Raw genomic sequence first — 19,922 nt, 5'->3', positions numbered from 1 at the left:
TACAATTTTAAGTGTTGGGTGTAAATATTTCATATAGATTTTTATATCACAAGAGTGTCTGTCAGACCCTCACACCCTTTATTCTGCTCCGTGTATCAACGCCCCTGGACTATAGCATTCTGCAAAGGCCTCCAACACACCTCACCATGCACCCCGCGCCGTGGTCTCATGTCGAATCGCTTTGTCCCAGCTTCGGTAGGCTTGCTATTTAAAGCCTCTGGTGTGGTCTCTGAGGAGTCCATCCAGACTGCTAGTAACGAGTGCGCATTAGCACAATGCAGGGGTTTGTGGGTTACCCTCAGAGCATGCTTTTAATTTGGTCTCTTGCTCCTTTTAGCAGCTCTGCAATGAACAAAGCTTCTCCCTCTGAAGAATCACTATGTTAGGATCTGATCTGTTACTTATGGCAACCCACAGCATTTGGGGGGTGTCAGGAACGGCCACGTTGTGGTGTGCTGGCTGCTAATGTAATTATGTAGCTTTAAATAACTGGTGAGGTTCTTGTTTTGGCAGCCTGTATTCATTTCTGCACATTTAGCAGAGGTGGAGAACACTAGTGGTGGGTGTCTTTTTGTATCCAGAGGCATGGAGCTGGTACTTGCCCAATCTGTGGTTGTCCATGTGTATCTTCCGGAGGCCTGGCTGGTCCTGGCGATCTATGCATAAGATACTTCTATGGGAGTGTCGCCCTGTTGGCTAGAACAGAGGAGTGGGAGTCCCGACTCCTGGGTTCTATTCCAGCTCATGCTCTGAATTGCTGTATGACCTGGGGCAAGTCCATTAACACCCCTGTGCCTCAATTCCCCATTGGTATAATATTTCCCTACTGCACAGGGGTGGTGTCAGGTTTAAGTGCTTTGAGATCTTTGGGTAAAACATGCCATGCAGTTGGTCGGTAATCTGAACAAACGTGACATGCGTTTGCAGGCATTTTACCCTAATATACAGCGTGACAGACCGTCAGTGCTATGCTGTGTGCACAGCTAGGGGCTACTCCCAAAACACTTGTTCTCCTGCATATTTCATATCTGGTCTATGGTGGACTCTCCCTTTCCCTATGCCTTGTACAATATTTACATTGGTACAAAGGAATTGGATTGGAAAGCCCCCGGTTTGCACTTGTGTAAATAACTCTCCAGGCAACAGAGATCCGGACCCATCGTGTTTGAACCTTACTATTGCTTTTTGACGTGAAATGTAACAACCGAGGCAGAGGTAGAGATGGTTTGAGTGTTTGCCAGCTGGCGGGTGCGTCGCTCCATCAACACATAACAAGTGGGACCGACTGGGATTGTGTGCCGTAGAACCTGTGTTCTGTCTCCTGTGAGTGGCTTAGCTCTCAGCTGGTTTTCGTTGCCTTGCAGCTGTGGATCGGTTAGACTGGACACACAATAGTCTTCCAGGGCAGTGTGAGGTTCATACGGCTCTACTGGAAGGGAGAGTTTCCGCTCCCCCAATCCCTGGCAGTTCTGGGAGTAGGGAGAGCTGGGTGTAGTGTAAAAGGCAGGAGAGAAAGGATGAGTCTGAGACTGTACTTTGCCAGGAGCGTGGGACCCCCTACGCTGACCGTATTCTTTAAACTTGGTCGCGGTGCAGCAGGTGAGATCTAAGCTCCTGTGCGGGCTAGCTGTGCATGTCTGTGTATTCACAGCATCCGTGGCACGATGGACATGAAAGCATCTGGGACAAAGGGGAGGGCAAGAGAAGGGGCATCAGATGTAAGGTTTGACTTTGTCTAGCTCTGAGCAGGGGTCTGTCTTGTATCTGAACTGACCCACTTTTACCCTGAGGCCTGATCCAAAGGCCCCCGTTATTTTCTGGGGAGCAGGCCCCGTTCCCGTGACAAAAGTAAGGTGTTTCTCTCCTGCCCCTTCCCCAGGCTTGCTGGTTGAGTGTGACCTTCCCTTTCTATCCGGCCTGTATTCTGTGCACCGCTCCCCTCTTTTCCCCGCCTGCTCTGGACCTTGGCAGGGATCACAACAAAGGTCAGTGAGCCCGGGGAATTCGAGTCACATGGCAGGACTGTCTATTTTAGCTGCAGCACCTGCTTGCCATACCTTTTGTGAGGGAAAAAGAATCAAAAGTCCAGGACGGAGAGGTGACGCAGAAAGGTCAGCGGCAGGGAAGGGCGGGGGGAGGCGTTCTCTTTCACGACAGGTGGACTGGCTGTTAACAATGGCCTGGATAATCACATTTAAATGGGAGCAGGCTCTGTGGAATAGCCCTACATTCCTCTGTGCCCTTGATATCCTGTGTCCCCTGTGACTGCATTGTCTCGCTGCGGCTTGGCATACCTCTCAGCACCTGCCAATCAAAGACAATGTCCTGCACAAGTCGCTTGAGTTGAGTGGCTCCTCTTTTTTTCAGATGTCGTTGTATGCAAATAACATTTTCCTCCCCTGCCTCCATAACGTCTATTTGATTGTTAGCACAGTAGCTCCTAGACTGAGGCCTTGTCTACATGGGGAAATTGCATTGGTTTAATTTAAATTGGTTCAGTTACACCGGTGCAAAGTCCCGTGTGGACTCTCTTATTTTGATTTAACTGACGCTAGTTAGGAATGGGTTTAAGCTAAATGGAAAAACCCACTCTTAAGTGTCCACTTGGGAGTTAGACTGATATAACCAGCGAAACTTTCCCATGTAGACAAGACCTAAGTGATGTGCCCAAGGTCACAGATGGAGGCTGTTGCAGAGCCAGGAACTGAACCCCCATCTCCTGAGTCTCCATCCAGTGCCTTAACCCTAATGGCAGCCTTCTCCAAAGAAGGATTTATTTATTTAATTTGGTTGGTTTTCTAAACTCGGAACTTCCCAGGCAAACAGAGATGCTTTATTATAGACAGTTAATTTTACAGAGCTAGCAGTGTGCTAGGCACCTCACAGGTGGGAAGTGCTGTGTGCATCCATTTTACAGATGCAGAAACTGAGGCAGTGGAAAATTATGACTTGCTTAAGGCTCTAGAGGGATTTGGGAATAGAACCCTGGGCTGCCTTGCTCCCAGACTACTGTTTGGACCACTAGCCATGGTGTTTTGAAGGAAAGGACTGATACGGTAGCAGGCTAAAGCATTGTGGCTCCTGGATTCTTTTCCAAGCTCTGACACAGACTCACTGTGCAGCCTTGGGCAAATCACTTTCCTGAAGCTCTGTGCCTCAGTTTCCCCATATGTAAAACTGGGGATATGGACCTACCTTTGAAGAGGATTGGGAGGCTTCATTTAATGTCTGTGAAGCATTGGAAGCACTCCTGGAGAATCGCTTATCTGGTGAGGCACTTTGTTGTTGCTCAGGCCCAGAGGTGGAGAGAAGAAATATCCCCGCTGCTTCTGTTGCCACTCTGGGAGTTTGGGGAAGATTGTGAGAGTCCTTATCTAATGCCTTCCTCCCTCCACCCAGCCTGTTCAGCTTCAGGAGAGAGGGCTTTAAAGGTGTAACAGAATGTGCTGCAAAATCTGTGCTGCATCAAGTGGCAGGTAACTTGAGTGGATAACAGCCTACTACTGCTACCAGCTAACATGGTTATTCTTCCAGCTCAAATGTTAGCGGCATTGGAGGAGGACCTGGGTTTTGTCCCCAGTGATGGCCACGGATGGTGAGGAGTTTCAAAAGGCAAACATAACAGCTCAGTGAATCTCTCTACCTTGCATTCTCTCTTCCCAGGATCCCGGTGGAAATCGATGACGAACCAAGAGAAGCAGCCCTATTATGAGGAGCAGGCGCGGCTGAGCCGGCAGCACCTGGAGAAGTATCCCGACTACAAATACAAGCCGCGGCCAAAGCGCACCTGCATCGTGGAGGGGAAGCGGCTGCGCGTGGGCGAGTACAAGGCGCTGATGAGGAACAGACGGCAAGACACCAGGCAGGGCTACTTGATAGCGTGAGGCTCCATCTCTTTTGGTCCCCATATACCTGCATTTCCCCTTCCCCCCACCGCCCTGAAAAAGTGCCTTTGTCTGTAGCTGCCAGCTGCTGAATTGCAAACAATGCTGGGGTGGAACACAGGGCATAACAGTGATGCACAGAAGTTTAGACAGGAAGTGAAGAGCAATACTGCATCCTGTTGAAATCGCAGTGCAGGTTAGATCAGCAGGACATGATTAGCAGTGGCAGTATATGTCCAGGGCAATGGGGAACCCTAGGATCTCCCAGTAGTCGTTGTGTTACATACCTTGGCCACTAAGAACTTATTTTGGGTGTAGTGAGGATGAAACCCCACATCCTCATGCCCTAGAAGCACCACTTCTGGTTGGAAAGGAGACTCTCCATTAGCTGTTAGCAGTTACGGGTTCTATGACACACAGCTGAGCCCACCCAGTAAGGTGTAGTGGTGCACAGACATGCTAGCCAGTTTATTGCGCTGTATCTATCCATGTATACGGTAGCCGAGAGAAAGGTGGTTAATTCAATACTGCAAAGGGGTTGGGGGCCAGAAAGATCAGAAGGAAGAGAGAATCCCCAGTAAGACTTGTCAATGATTTCCCCTCAAAACTGTTTTTAATGGAAAATAAGAGTTTTCAATTGCATGACATTTTTTATGAAAAGTTTCTGCTTTCCGGGGAAAATTTTGGATTTTTCGTCAAAAAACAGAACTCTTGAAAACTGACGCATTTTGGTTCAAAAATGCCACTGGGGTTCCTCATGGGAGAGGTAGTTCAGTTTCCCCCACGAGCTGAGCTCCTCAGCCGGAATACATCTCCCATGATTCAACTGCCTCCTTTCACCATGAGGAGAGACCAGGGTGCATCATGGCAGGTGTTGTCCAAACAGGGAGCCAAACCTATAGAAGAAAATGGGGTCATGAGACACCAGAACTACAACTCCCATGAGACACCACGGCAGCCTTTCCTAATTGAAATATTTGTGTGTTTGGCCAAAGTATTTCTGGTTTGGGGTTTTCCACTGAAAACTCTAATTTTCTGGTGAAAATTTCAACATGCCTTTTTTTTTTTTAATTTTCATTGGAATTTTCCAAGGGAGGGTGGGAGCCCCTTTCCCAACCAGCTCTAATGCCCAGGGACGGTGACTGTGATCTCCTGCTTTGCAGGCCCCAGGGTAGTCAGATGCAAGCCTCTTCATCAGAGGTCCTGTACCAGAGGCCGGTGAGCATGCAGCTGGCGCCACCGCTGGTGGAGCACTACCTGCCCCGCAGCATGGACCCCAACATGCCTGTCATTGTCAACACACGCAGCCTCAAGTCGCAAGAGGGCGACGGCGGGGAGGACGGGCACTCGGTGGCGGATGGCGAGATGTACCGGTACAGCGAGGATGAGGACTCCGAGGGCGAGGACAAGAGCGACGGGGAGCTGGTGGTGCTCACAGACTGAGCAGAGGGCCGGGGCGGGGTGGGGAGCGCGTGTGTGAAGCGGGGAGCAGCAGCAGATTTTGCAGCGTTCCCCCGCCTGGGACTGGAACTGAAGACCTGACTGAGTGGGGAGGAGATGGGAATGGGGGCTTGGGGAGACCTGCCATCACAGCATGGCTCCCTGATCTAGGAAGTGACTAGACTCAGGGGGTCGCTTGCGATCCCCTCTGCGTGCAGAGCTCTTTGCAGCTGGGCTGCCCTTGCCCCCCAAATGGCCTGGCATGCAGGGCTGTGCTGGATGTATATAGTGGTGTGCGGGGGACAACGGGAAGTGTGCATGCCAACGCGCACAGCATGGGGGGAGCCTTGGCTCATTCGCCCACCCAGAAGGAAGAGGTGCCAGCTCTGCTGTATAATGCATTTACCCAAGCAGCAATGGGGATGGTGCTTGGCATGAGCTGACATCTGGATATTTCCTTGTGGCACAGAGGTGGGAGGTGCCTGGCCCCTCAGCATGGGGGCAGAGCAGTCCCAAGGCTGTGTAAAAGCTAGCTAAAGCGGGAGGGGATGCAGCTCTAGGACGGCGGAGCTGTGAACGTGGGGAGCTACTCCACAGCGGATCCAGAAACTGCCCCTGTGGAATCCAGCTTTCTCCCTCCGGAGGTTGCAGGGGCATGGGTTACTGACTCCCTGCCGGGCAGGCCTCTCGCCAGCATGAGCAGCAGGAGGTTTAAAGATGGGCTTGCGGATGAGGTGCTGCAGGGTTAGTTGGATGTGGAGGAGCCCAGCTCCCCTCGGCTGAGCCATGTTGTGCGCGGAGAGCCAGGCCTGTGGGGGAGAAATCGCCGCACAGAGGAGATGCAGGTAGGGGTGGGCTTCCCTCCACTCCCTCTTATCCTTAGGCACCAAGGTCCATCCGGAGTCCCCCACTGCATTGGGGACGGGCGCTACCTCCTCCTGGCTCCCTGCTGGCTAGGGAACAAACCCACTTCATGGGAGCCCTCTCTCTAGGGCTGCAGGTCCAGGCCCGCTGGGAGCGTGGGGCTCAGAGCAGTTGGTGGAGGGTCCCAAGTGAGCTACAAACAGCCCATATGGGAAACACCTCCCGAGACTCTCCTGCCGTTAAGCTAACAGGACGCGTGGGGATGGGGGAAGAGGGCTGGAAAACTTAACCTGCCCCCAGCGTTACAAATGCATTTGCCTCTGGGCAGCCCTGGCTCTGCGAGGGTTAAATAAGGAAAGACCCCAGCGGCTGGGAAGACCTTTGTCCATTGTCTTCCCCCCGCTCCCCCATCCCGGCCCTGTTGTGCAGCCGGCTGAGGAGAATCCTCACCTGTTCGGGGCCCTGCCAGCTGCAGCAGGAACAACACAGTTGCCACCATTCAGCCAGGCTCTCTGGGGCCTTTTCGTTTCTCCAAAGCAAATGTCTGGGTGGAACACTTGTTCCTCATTCAGTCTGTGTGCCAGCCCGCCCCGCCCTCGCCCCCCGCTCCTTCGCTCGGGCCTTTCTTTCTCTCGTTCCCCCCCTCGCTCTCTGAACCCTGCCAGTAAATTCCCATGGAGCCATTTTTAGCTCTTGACTAGCGTGAGTAAGAGCCAAGGTCTCAGAGGAGCCTTTTATCCTCCTGACAGCTCTGGCCCAGTTTGTAAATAAAGCTGCTGCCCGTTTCTTTGCAGCGGCATGGCAGGGCATTCTGCTGCAGAGGGCTCAGCTCCCGGCATGGGACGGGCACGGAGCCCCAGCCTGTCCCCGCGGCACGGCATTGGCTAACGGTGCCTGTAGCAGACTGGGACCCTCGGGTTGGGATTCCCCTGCGGCTCCCCCAGGTGAACCCCATTGGCTACCGGGGGGCCTGTGCTGCTCTTGCGGGTCTCCTACAGCTTTGCAAATCCGTTTGAGCCGACTCACTTTACCAGCCACTGTCGCAACGGAGCATGCCAGCTGTGCTCTCTTCACCTCCCCAAGCAAATCCTCCTGGCTGGAGGTATGGTGCAGGCCATGCCTCAGGGCTGGGAACCAGGTCCCAGCATGGGACCCTGGCTCTCCCTGGTGGCGGGAGCTGAAACGGCATCCAAAACAAGCCAGCAGCCCATAGGCAGGGAGTTAGTCCTGGCTGGCAGGAAGGCGAGGTCCATTCTGACAGCTGGGATCCTGTCACCTGCAGAGTCCCTTCCCTGGCATGGCCCAAGCTGCAGTGGGAGGGAAGAGCCCCAGCAGCCCAGGTGGCCGCTAACAGCGAGAGCTGCTGGACGTCCCCCTGGCCTGCGCTGGGGATGGAGGCGAGGAGAGGTGGTCCTCTGCAGGTGTTTCTCTTCTCCGCCCCCTCCCTGATCTGGCTTTAATGCTGCTTGGCAAAGATTCCCCCTCAGGATCGTGTTATTGGAGGGGGGTTCTGCTTTGCTTGCACACCTCCGGACTCTGGCGCCCCAGCTGGTGGCTGCTAGAGGCATGCGGCCTGGGGCCTTGATAGGGAACACGCGGCCCCTGGAGAAGAGCTGCCCGAGATCACTTCGCTGTAACTGGCTGCCTTTATGGAGGGACTACTGGCCCAGGCAGGCCTGGGTTAAATGGGGTGAGTCCCTGAATCTCCAGGGTAGACATGGCAACAACTGGCTGACCTGACTTGGCTGCTCGATCTTGCATCCAGCTTAAGAACTGTGCGTCAGAGCCTCAGCTGGTTTAAATCGGCATAGCTGTATTGAAGCTGATGGACCTCTGCTGATTTACACCAGCTGAGGATCTGGCCCTCTTTCTTCTTCTCCTTCTCTCACCTGCTGCTGTCCTTATTTCAACTGCTGTCACCTATATGCAGCACTCCCCTTCTGGCCTGGGGCGTGGGCCCCTTTCCTGGCTTGGGCTTGGTTCCTCGCAACCTCGAATCTCTTGTGGTTTGTTTTGCTTGTTCCTTTGTCAGTGCAGCAACTTCCAGGCAGGGGGCATCCCCAGGCTGAGAAAAGTGTCTCCTTCCTAAACTGCTGCACAAGTCAGCCATGCTGGGAGAAGGAGAGCTTCTCGAGAGTTCTGTCTCATAACCCCCTGTAGTGATTTGGGGTCCCGTCACCCTGGTGTCCAGCCGAAGGTAGGCGCAGCACAGGTTGCTCTGTCAGAAAGTGGCGCATGTGTATGCGAGACAGAGAGCGTCTGAGTGAACAGTGGTCCCCAGATTCGGGGCAAAACCGAACTGAGGGGACGGGTGCGTGCGGGTAGGCTGAACCTCAGGATCCCCTCAAAGGCCCGGTGGCATATCTGCCCCAGCCGGTGCTGGCTTTTCCACGGCAGGGCTCAGCCCCTGTAAGGGTCCCTTTCTCCGTTATTTATTACACCTGCCCCTCCTGTGGTGTCCTTGACAAGCCCCTGGGGTCCATGTTAGGGGGGCTAGGGGGGAAGGGACGGGAGGAAGGGGACTGGACAGGCAGGAATGCATTGGAAATAGGAATCATCCCCCGTTCTGTAAATCGGCCCCAGATGTGCCCAAGCAACCAGCTCTTTTTTGGTTTTTTTTATGACTGTAAATATAGATAGAGCTTTATTTTGTTAATAAGACGACGAGTAACTTAACCTGTATATTTCACATACTTGTTTACAACGGTGGGGTTTTTGTTTTTGTTTTTCCCCTCTTGGCTGAATAAAGAGGATGTTTTGGAGCAGAGATCTGGGCTGTTCTGCTTTGGGGAACAGATCACAGGGGGGGAGAGGGGTGCGGTTTCTCTTCCTCCCTCCCTGCCCCTCCTCATTCTCCTTCACTTTCGTCCTTCCCGATGCTTTTTCTTTCCTGGTGTGGCCTTGCTTGTCTTACTGTCAGCACTCTCTTCATTGTGCCCCTCCACCCCTTGTCTAGATTGGTCATCAGCATCAGGATCAACCCCACCACCTTTGGCTGTCAAAGCACCTGTCTCGACTCCCTGAGCTCCACAGCTGATGTTGGCTGGCAAACATCCATGTGGTCCGGGACAGAGATCCCCATCGGGTCGGCATGGGTGACAGCATTGCGAAGTCCTGTCTGTAGTCTGTCTCCTCCTAGCTATTCCTACCTCTTGCCTGCCTACCTCGTTTTCCTTTTCTCCCACCCGTCACCCTTGTATCAAGCCTCTGGCTGCAGGCTCAGCCGGCTGAGAAATGGGTGTCCTTCGGCCCCCTTGGTGCATGGCGGTGGGTTTCCGAGGGTGCCCTTGTGCTGATGAATCTTGAGAGGAGTCTGCTCCAAATGTTGCCTGGGGTTAGATACTTTCCACTGCCCAGCAGCTGGATGCGATGGCCCTATCGGGGGGTGGGGGGGGCTTCCATCCCCTGCACCCGATGCCTGACGCAGAGTAGCCGAGGAACCCCCACGTTTTGTGCTGTGGCCCCCTTTGGACATTCATGTTGCTGTTCACCCAGAGGTTGTTAATAAACGGAACTGATCCTCGCGCTCTGCCCCCGCCCGCACCAGGCGTGCCCCCCAGTTTGAAACCCAGGGCTGGGCGTGCAAGCCAAATGCTATGGCCCCCTGCCCTCTAGTGGCAAGGGGGGGGAACTGCTGCTGTTTACGAAGTTTCACTTGTTTCTGCTTGTGAGTGGATGACTGTAGAACACAAGCTGGGTCTGAAAAATGAAAGCGAATGATAAGGAGGGGTGTCTGTGGGGGAAAGGCGTTACCCAGCGTTTAATTCCCTTGGGTACTGGGGGTTATGTTCCTCGGTTTTCATATCACACCGTGGGGAATTAATCCAGCTGCTTCTCAGCCTGGTTGCCTTAAGTCTTTCTTTGGGGGTGAGAGACGGGGGGACAGGTCTCCTTTCGGACTTATGAGCCACGTGGCCGAGAAGAAGCAGCAGCTGAAGAGAAGTTGGTGTGAAATAGCAGTGAGGAAAGAGGGGAGGGCACAGAGTCCCTGGGAAGGAGGGAGAGAATGCAGGACCCTGGTATAGAGAGAAGGGAGAATGGGGTCCCACATAATCCCAGGCAAGGGGGGGAACACTGGTATGGGGGGAAAGGGGTGTAGGGGCACACACAGCCCCTGGCTTGTGGGGAAGGTTAATGGGGAAGCCCACAGAGCCCCTGGTATGAGAGGGAGAATGGGGGGAGAGGGCAGTGGAGGGAGGTTGGGGAGATGTAGGGGGGTGGGAGGGACGCAGGGAACTTGCAAGGGAGAATAGCAGCCCTAGTTCACGCAAAGCACTACCCCCAGCCTGTGTGAGCTCCAGAGGAGGTGTCGCTGTGAAACAATCTTCATATTAAAGGTTTTTACATGCAGATAGAGGTCTGTGGAAATTCTGGTCCCCTCGCAGAGTGGAGCGGAGTCACTGATGGGTCTTTGCCCTCGCTGCTGACCTGTGAACCGGGTGTAGCAGGTCTTTATTTGGAAAGGAAGTAATTTGCAGAAAGGTGGTCCCTGCTCCTCACCCATCCCCAAAAGCCAGGGTGGCATAGCCACCTCTTCCTAAATAATATCTGCTGTTCTCAGTGGGGCCACAGCTACACAAATTCACAAACTCTCCCAATTGTGGCTTGAGTCTCTGTTAGGGGAGACAGTGCGTCCTGGTAGATAGTGCAGCGCACTGGGAGCCAGGAGAGCTGGGTCCTGTTCTTCTTTCTGCCGTTGGCCTGCTGGGTGACCTTGTGCAAGATTCACAAAGGGGACTTGTGAATTCACAGCCCTGAGCTGGCTCCCCAGGCCCTGAAGAGAGAGAGTGAGGCTCCTCACAAAGGTATTCACAGAAAGCAGCAAGCTGCCCAGGGAGCCCCTGAGCTAAGCCAGCAAGAAAAAGGGAGGAGGGGCCTCAAAGGTGGTCAGGTGCCTAATGCTGGCCTAAGGAGAGCCACCGCCAGCTGCTGGGGAGTCTCAGCTCCGAACGGGCTCTTGGAGTTCTGTGACTGACCCACCTGTGCCCTAGGAGCAGAGACAGGCCCCCCTTGCTATTGCTACGTGCCCAGGGGTTAGGCCACTTGCATGAGAGGTGGAGACGTGTTTTCCAATGCCTGCTCTGGCTGATTTGCAGCAGGGATTTTGAACCTAGATTTCCCACTTCTTGGGAGAATGCTCTAGCCCCCCGAGGACAGGGTATCGGGGTAGGCCTCTCCTGGGGAAACTTCCACTTTTTATAAATAATAAAAGATATTTTGGGCCAGCGCGCAAGAGAGGGAGGCTCTAACCCAGTGGTTCGGGCGCTCTCTGGGGCTATGAACTAGTCAGCTTTCATTCCTTGCCCCAATTCCCAGCATACAAAACGCCAGCTCCAAACCAGGGATTCAGAGGGTGTTCTACCCTGGAGGAAAGGGGCCTGGCTGCTGGGACAAGGGGTGGAGCTGCCTACCACAAGAATTCAAACATCCAGCCATATTCTGGGCATGGTAGATGTGCTCTGAATACCTAGCGTGAGAGCCCCGACACCAAGAAGCTCAGTGGCACCAGGAAGGCAGCTGGACACACCCTTAGCAATAGGGCTTGGGAGGCAGTTAATCTCTCTGGCCCAACACATGTTTACTTGTTAAAGCTGTCCCAGTGTATTAAACAGGAGAGATTGAGGGACGGGGAGTATCCTGAAGGTTGGTGGCTAGTACATGGCCCTAGTATGTAGGAGGCCTTGATTTGAGCTCTGCTCCAAATCAGGAATTCAGAGGTGGGGTTTCCCCTTTCAGGTGCGTGTCCTGAAGTGTGGGGTGGAGAGATGTGTGTGCATTAAAAACTCCTACGGTCAGCTCCAAGCACTTACCTGTGTGATGGGCTCCACCGGCAAACAGTGAACTCAAGAATCGGCAGCATTCAAGACCTAGGTGGCTTCACACGTCCCTAGGCAGGGACTTGACCCTGACTCGGATACCTCACAGCTGAGAGGCCCCAGCTACTGGGCTACAGAGTCAAACTGTTTCTCATGTTCTCTCTGGCCCAATGTATATATGTTTGTTTAATACCAAGTGGAACACCTTCAACAGGAGAGATTGAGGGTGCCTTGCTCTGGGTTACCCTGGCGCCTTGTACTTAGAGCTCGGTGTGGAAAGGTAGAAGACCTGGTCCAAAGCAGGAATAAAAGCTTCCCACAGCTCAGGTGAGGGGACCTGGCTGCAAAAAGTCTTAATGTCTCGCTCCCTTTTGAACAGGGCAGAAAAGCTCTGTGCACACACGTACACACCTAGCTTGAGAGTCCTGCCGGAGCTGAGCCGTAGGCTACAGGCAGGATTGCACACTCCTACGTGTGGAAATTTAAGTAGGGACGTGACCATGAGTGGAGGAGGGGCTGAGCTGTGGGCCCCCCAAAATAGCTAATCTGCAGCTATCTTTTGTGCAGGGTGGACACACTCGGGACACGCACCCTGACTGTGAGAGCCCCACTAGGTCTTCAGCCCAGAGCAACTGGGCACAATCAGGACACACAACGAAACGGGGAGGGAACTGAAGTGGCCCGATCAATCTCACAGGCAAGGCAAGCACCTAAGCCATTCTCTCTGGCCCAATGCATAGCCAATTACTTACTGCACAGCAGAGCAGGAGCAGTTGCTGCCCCCTGGGGGATGCCCTAACCCACCCTGGGGGTAGAGTGTAGGAAGAGCACAGCTGCTTTCTTTCTGTCGCCCCCTGCATATGTCATTATTTACATACAACGTGGCACTGCTTTGCAAGGAAGATGGGTTCCCCGATAGGCTCGTGGGTAGGCTTTGCCGTGGGGGTGTGGGGACCCAGGGTGAGGCCCTGCTCCAAATTAGGGGCGTGCAGGTGGGCGTTCCCCAGCCAAGGCACGTGTCCCATCCCTGGAGCTGTTTGGTGGAGGAGCAGAAAGCTCTAATGGGGGCTCTATTTTGTGCCGGGCAGAAAAAGCTCTACAACTCCTACTAAGCTTGACAGTCCTGCCAGGGCTCAGGAACCAAGGTCTAATGGGGAAGCCTCACACGCGTGCAGAGAAATGAACACCAGGACTGGAACCTGAGGCTCAGCCAGCCCCGCTGAATGTGCAGACCACTGGCCTAGACCGGGAACGGCTGGAGTAGTCTCTCTGGCCCAACACATAGTTGACTATGGCTACTAAGTGCAACAGCTTCAACAGGAAAGATTGAGCCCCTTCAGCTAAGGGCAAGCTCTGGCATGTGGGTTAAGGCACAGTGCTGGACTGTGAGAGTATCCCTGGTTCAAATCCCTGCTGCTGGAGTTGAGGGGTGCTTTCCTCCCAGGCCGTAAGAGTGACAGATGTGCCAAAGTATTTTTACCAGACAACTGTATTTTGGGCACAGCAGACCCACTCTGAATCCACCTGCTCATCTGAGAGCCTCACTAGGTCCTGGCACTGAGCAAAGCAGCACCAGTAGGAGACACACACACAGCCATACTGGTTTGGGCAAGTCCCATAACCCTCTCCTTGCTTCACCTTGCCCCTGTGTAAGCTGGAAATAATACTGTTCACAGAGGGGTTGTAAGGCTTCATTATCAAATGTACTTGGCTTAAAGAGGCTGTGGCAGAGTGAAGCAGTGGTACTGGGAAAGATCCGTGGCAGGCTGCTCCAGGGTAGGGGCGCTAACCTAGCTGGTGGGCAGTTCTACCCTGCTTCCCTAAGTCCCTGAGCCAGAGTCTCCGCTGGCATCAGTCAGCAGGATCCCAGTGCCATCAACAGAGCTACGTGGATTGACACCAGCTGAGGAGCTGACCTGGTCTCTGCACATTCCCTTGCACGTGGCATTCGCCTTCAGTTCACTCCCTGCCCCGTGCTTCATTGCTGGATGCTGTGTGTCAGACGACCAGGGCCGGATGCTGCTCCCTCACAGGGGGGTGGCTGCATTTCAGCAGCAGTGCAGTTGTTCCAGCAAACAGGGGCTGACCCTGCTCTCGCTGGACTCCTCTGCAAAACTCCCACTGGCGTCACTGAGCTGATCAGCGGGGCCAAAATAAGGGCTGAGGCTAAACTGAGGACGTGCTCCAGGGCCCTGCAGCATGGACCTTACATCAGCTTGGACTCAGCAAAGAGCCGCCGCGAGATGGTGTTAGCCTCCCTGACACACAGCCACTTGCCCAGGTATATCTTGCCTTCACCCCTTGCCCAAACCATTGAACTTAGCTCACAGCCTTTCACGCAATGGAGCGGAAAGGCACCATAAGACTGCGAGACATGACTGGTATTGAGGCTGCATGGAGCACTCCATGTCTAGGAACCCTCTAGTACCCAGTGCAGCAGGCAGGGGGGCAGGGGGGGGGTGTATCTTCAGCGGAGCCTAAGGGACGCAGGTGCATGTCAATGGGATTGGGTGCAGGGCCGTCCTTAGGATTTATGGGGCCCTATGCAGTGTTATTAAACTGGTGCCCCTATGCCCGACGGCAGCCCGGGCTCACAGGTGTATTTTCGATAAGGGTGGGCTTTTGAAGGATTTATTTAAAAAAATGACATGGCTGAAGAGCCAAGCATTTAAGGCTAAAGATGAGTACTCAGCTCGTACATGTAAAAAAACCAAAATCTATGGAAGGCTTTTTTTAAAGAGATGTGGTTTTTATAATCGTCAACAACACATGACTGAAATATTTTTAAAGCCATTTTTAAACTAAGGTCTTGTAGACTAACATGTTCTGAGTAAATATGACAGTAACACCCAACTGTGTGTGTCAGTAAATTCAGAAACTGACAGTATATACTTGGGGGTTGGCAAATGCCTGTTAGATGGCTTCTTTACCACTTGAATGGCTCTTTAACAGTTTCAATGTTGACCTAATAGGGCTGGCAGGCTGGAAGGCCTTTTCACTTTTAAGTACTAGCTTTCCCTCTGAAGGAAGACTCACCAGGCTGCAGCAACCAGCTGTGGTGGGAGCCTGCAGGAAGGGTCAGAACAGGGATAGGAAGAGGCGGTGGGAGACACTAAGACCCACTGCTGTAGCTCGCTGACCTGCCTTGTGCCTTCCTACTGACTGGCATGTAAGGGCATCATTGCAGGGACGAGCCAGGCCGGGACATGGCTGCATCTCACACACGTTGCCCCACGCATCACGCCCAAGAAAGCCTGGCGCAGAATCAGGGAGCCGAATGCAGACTGTTCCCAGGACGGGGAATGGGAGCCCTTAACACTGCACTGCACCAATGCTGCTCTTTATTAAAGTCCCGGTACAGCAAGCCCTGGTCGGCTCTAGGAACTGGAGGTGGCCAAGAACTCTCTGGTTGTAACATCATAACATTGCAGGGCTCATAGATGTTGGAGATGAAAGAGCCCGGTTAGAGAGAGTGTAGGACTGTGCAGTGAGTGCCAAGCCAGGTGCCCCCATTTACAGCACTTAATGCCGTTCCACACTAGTTTGAACTCAAAATTTGGGGGTGGCAGTTTTGTACCACATGGTTAAAAACCCAGAGAAAACAGTCATCTCTTCATGCCCTGTGAAGCAAACTCGCTGGGTTTTGCCCAGATCTGGAGAGCTCCTAACGGGTCCCTCTAGAGGCAGGACAGTGGTTTTGCACAATTCTCCCCCCTTGGCTGGCTGGAATAGGATCCCTGTAGCTTTAAAATCTTTTCTCTCCTGCAGGAAGGAATTGCACCTGGTGCTAGTCAATGGATTGGACCCTGCCAAGGCAGATGGCGCCTTAAGATTGCAGGACTAGCTAGAGAACCGTGAGCTGGGGCTTGCAGAGGCTCTCAGCACAGTAGGTGCATGTTTGAGGGTGCCGGGTACTGTTAAAATGGGACCTGCTGGGTGCTGTGCATATTTGAAAACCTTGCTCTGATTTAGGCCCTTAAATGGATGCTGAGCTCCTCTGAAAACCTGTCCCTGAGAGGGGATGCTGAGGTCTTGAAAATCTGGCTTTGGGAGGAATAATCTGGGAGGAATAATAATAACAAAGACATAAATGACTTTCACATTTCTGTTGGAGCTGCATCCAGCCACCGTAGTCAGGATATTGGCCTGTTGTGTTAGGTGCTAGATTGAGTTTAGCTGGCAGAGATTGGCATTGGCTCATTGAGTTCAATGGAGCTATGTTCATTTACACTAGCTGAGGACCTGGTTCATTCTAGTTCTGTTTGCTGGAGTGCTGGCTTTTTCTCCTACGGCTCTGGCCAGGCCTAGCCCCTAATTATTGCTCAGCACCGTTGTGAGCGATGGCAAGGGTTTGTGAAGGTGGAATCTCTATCCTCCCCTTCATTAGAGAAGCTGAAGTGAATAGACCTGACTAGCAACTTCATCTCCTGGGTGGGCGAGGAATCCTTCCGGCTGCTGAGCACCCTGCAAGAGCTCATCCTCGCCAAGAACAGGCTGACAGCGCTGCCCGCATTGCCCAGCAGCATCGTGCGGCTCGATGCCCGGCTCAATAGGATCCAGAGCTCCGGTGTCAGACCTGAAGCCTTCAGGGTGAGTCTGTGCCCAGTGCCTGGTGGCCGCCCCAAGATTCCAAAAGGGGTCCCTAAATTTCACAGCTTCTTTTCCACCCTCCAAGAGGGCTGGGGGGGGTCTCTTGGGGTATGTCAAGTGAGTGTAGATGCTCAACCCCTAAGTTAACAAACTCAGGGTCTGCTAACTTGGGTTCTATAACCCTGAGCTTACTCTGCAGCAAAGACAGAAACTTTCAACTTTAGCTGTATTTCCTCCAGCTTTCACTTTCCCCCCACTACGGGGTGCAACAGAACGCGTGTCAAAACCCACCCATCCCTGTGTCTTTCTTGCCTAATCTCTGCTCCTTGTCTCCCTTCTGCTTTGCCTCATCATTTAAACCCATTGTCTCCATAAATGAGATTGATTCAATTTCTCCTTCCTAATAAAGAGAGTGGACTTGAGCAGGGAACTCAGCCTAGGAGTCCTGTTAAAGTTCCTCTTTAATTAACCACTAATTGGACCAAAAGAAAAGTAGCCCCCAAAAGTTAGTGCTCAGTAGAAATCCTGATGAGCTTGGTTCAGTTCCTCTGTCTACCCCCTGAAAAGAGGGATTTCCATAAGGTGCTCACAGAAACTTTTTGTGTTGAAGCAGTGCTACTTTAATTCAATAGTAATTGGGCCAAATGAAGACACCCAAGCAAGAAGCCCTCTATAGCCTAGTGGCAAGGGCTCTCTGCTGGGATGCTGGAGTCCTTGGTTCAATTCACTCCTCTGGCTGTTGAGAGGGGTGCTGGTTAGTTGGGAGGGTGCTTGCTTTTTCTCTTGAAGCTGGTCCGCTTTAACTCAATAGTAAGTGGAACAAACCAAGACACCCAAGCAAGAAGCCCTCTATAGCCTAGTGGTGAGGGCTCTCTGCTGGGATGCTGGAGTCCTTGGTTCAATTCACTCCTCTGGCTGTTGAGAGGGGTGCTGGTCAGTTGGGAGGGTGCTCACTTTTTCTCTTGAAGCTGGTCTGTTTTAACTCAATAGTAAGTGGAACAAACGAAGACACTAAAGCAAGAAGCCTTCTATAGCCTAGTGGTGAGGGCTCTCTGCTGGGATGCTGGAGTCCTTGGTTCAAGTCCCCAGGGCCTGAGATGGAAGAAATCTTTGAAGAGGGCCTTGCTGTCTGAGCAGCGGCTTTTATTTTAATATTTAGTGGCCTCTAGCTCCGGCCCCAGCAAAAGCTGAATCACTCTTTCGCCCCCGCTGGTCGGACACCCGCCTAGGCTGTAGGAGATCCCAGTTCCAATCCCTTCTCCGCGAAGGGACTGGAACGAGGAGCTCCTACATCCCAGGGACCACCCCTCCTCCCTCCACCCCCCGCCCTGCCCCACCAACCCCCCTACCCCACCACCCCACCTCCCCTCCACCCCCCTAAGAGGTGAGAGACCCCTGTTCAAGCCCCCTCCTTTTGCCTGGAAGACAAGGGCCTCCTGCAAAGGAGAGGGGACTTAAACAAGAATTTCCCACCTCACTGGTCACCTGGGAGATAGGATGTCCTCATTCCAACCCCTTCTTAAGGGGCAGAGGCAGGATTTGAACCAGAAATTTCAGGGATCTCCCACTTCCTAAGCAAGCACCCAACCATTGGGCTACAGAGTGATCCTAGCTTTCATAGCTCCCCAAGGAATAGTTAAGTAAAGCGGACCAGTTCCAAGAGGAAAGCTTAAAGGTGCTCCTTTTTCAAAAGGCACCACATTTCCTGGCCTTTTGAGGGACTTGAACCCAGGTCTCTCACATTCCTGGTAGGCTGCCTAACCACTTGGCTAGAGACACCTTTTGATTTTCTTGTTGGCCTCGCTAATAGTTAAGTAAAGTGGAACAGTTTCAACAAGCAAACTAAAGGGAAGCTCTCTCTTCAGAGAGCACCTCAGCACCCACAGTGCTAGGAACACAAGGTGGGATTTGAACCTGCCTTGCAAAGGCCCCAAGCCAGCACCCAATCCACCAGGCTAGGAAGGGATACAAACACCAGCCCTGTTTTCTATCTCTAGTCCCAGACAGAGTCAATTAGCAATGACTATAGAGTGGAACAGCTTCAACAGGAGAGCTTGAGAGGTTCTAACTAGTGGCTTCTCTATAGCCTGGTGTTAGGCCCTGTGCCTAGGGTGTGGGAGATGCTGGTTTGAGACTGTGCTCTGACTTGGAGGTGGCAGCCTTCCCAGGTGAGTGTGCTGGCAGGATGGTGCTGCTTGCTGTGGCCAGTCTAAGGCATAATCCCTTTTGTGTCAGGAAGAAAAGCTCTACACGCACCGCCAAGAGGGGAGAGCGCTGCCCAGCCTCCAGGAAGCCTCAACAACCTCACACACACGCCGCCAATTACCAAGGCAAGATTTAAACCTGACACCGAACCAGCCCAACAGCGTGCTCACACCACAGGACTCGAGAGTCAACTGCCTGAGCAGCCTCGCTGGCCCAGGACAGCGGTAAGGATGGCTTCACCGTGGCACAGCTTCCAGAGCGGTAACCGAGGGATGTTGGTTAGGAATGACTCTCTAGCATGGGGCTAAGGCCTCTTTGTGGGAGTGCTGAGTTCAAATACCACCATCAGGGACAGGAAGGTGGGGCTCCTGTCCTGTTGGCTGACGAGCAGAGCATACTGCTGGGAGAGGTGCTGCCCACAAAATTTCGACTACACAACTATGTTTGGGGCCCAGAAGACAGTCTCTGAAGATCCCTTGTTTGAGGCACTCACTACTTCTGCCACATTCAGCACCCAAACCACTGCACTAGCAAGGGACTCAAATACAGCTCACCCTTTGCTCTCTCTGTTGCCCAATACAGATTGAATTCGTTATAAATATAAAGTGGATCAGCTGCAACAGGGGAGATTGAGAAACTCCAGCTGTGGGTTCCCCTGTAGCCTTGTGGTTAGGCTATGCATGAGGGGGTGGGAAAGATGCTGGTTTGAGAGCGTGAGCCAGCTCTAGGATTTCATGGTGACCCTCCTAGGTGAGTGTCCCAGTCTCTGGGATGGGTAGAGCTGGGACTAGTTTAAGGCCTGATCTATTTTGTGCTGGGCAGAAAAGGCTCTGGGCACACCTACTGAGAGCACTACAATGGTCCAACCTCAAGACCTGCTCACGAGGCAGCCAGCTTTGTACTCACATGCCTGTAGGTGCTGCAGCAGGGACCTGAACCCAACGCTGCCTTAGCCTAGCTGAGTGCCCATGTGGCTGGGCTAGAGACAACTGCTTGGTTTTGCTCTCTGGCCCAACACACAGTTAACTATGGCTATTAAGTGCAACAGCTTCAGCAGACACGACTGGGAGGCTCTGCTTAGAAAAGAGTCTCTAGCCTGTTGGTTAAGACCCAGTGGTGGGAC

At 53.0% G+C, this 19,922-nt stretch overlaps 1 protein-coding gene across 9 annotated transcripts in view; it reads left to right on the top strand.

The window, feature by feature from the left end:
* The window catches only part of SOX13 (SRY-box transcription factor 13), a 90,101-nt gene extending 81,128 nt beyond the window's left edge, over window positions 1-8,973 (top strand). For 8 of the 9 annotated variants that reach the window (XM_074936091.1, XM_074936090.1, XM_074936089.1 and 5 more), the window contains 2 exons: window positions 3,664-3,880; window positions 5,048-8,973. In XM_074936091.1, coding sequence (XP_074792192.1) covers window positions 3,664-3,880; window positions 5,048-5,327 — 497 coding nt within the window. In that variant the 3' untranslated portion in view covers window positions 5,328-8,973. The remainder of the gene's footprint in view (window positions 1-3,663; window positions 3,881-5,047) is intronic. The other variant, XM_074936088.1, reaches the window with a different exon arrangement.
* The last annotated feature ends 10,949 nt before the right edge of the window (window positions 8,974-19,922 follow it).

The sequence above is a fragment of the Natator depressus genome, chromosome 21 (assembly GCF_965152275.1).
Source record: "Natator depressus isolate rNatDep1 chromosome 21, rNatDep2.hap1, whole genome shotgun sequence".
Classification (NCBI taxonomy): Eukaryota; Metazoa; Chordata; order Testudines; family Cheloniidae; genus Natator; species Natator depressus.
This window is presented reverse-complemented; position numbering and strand designations above follow the sequence as displayed.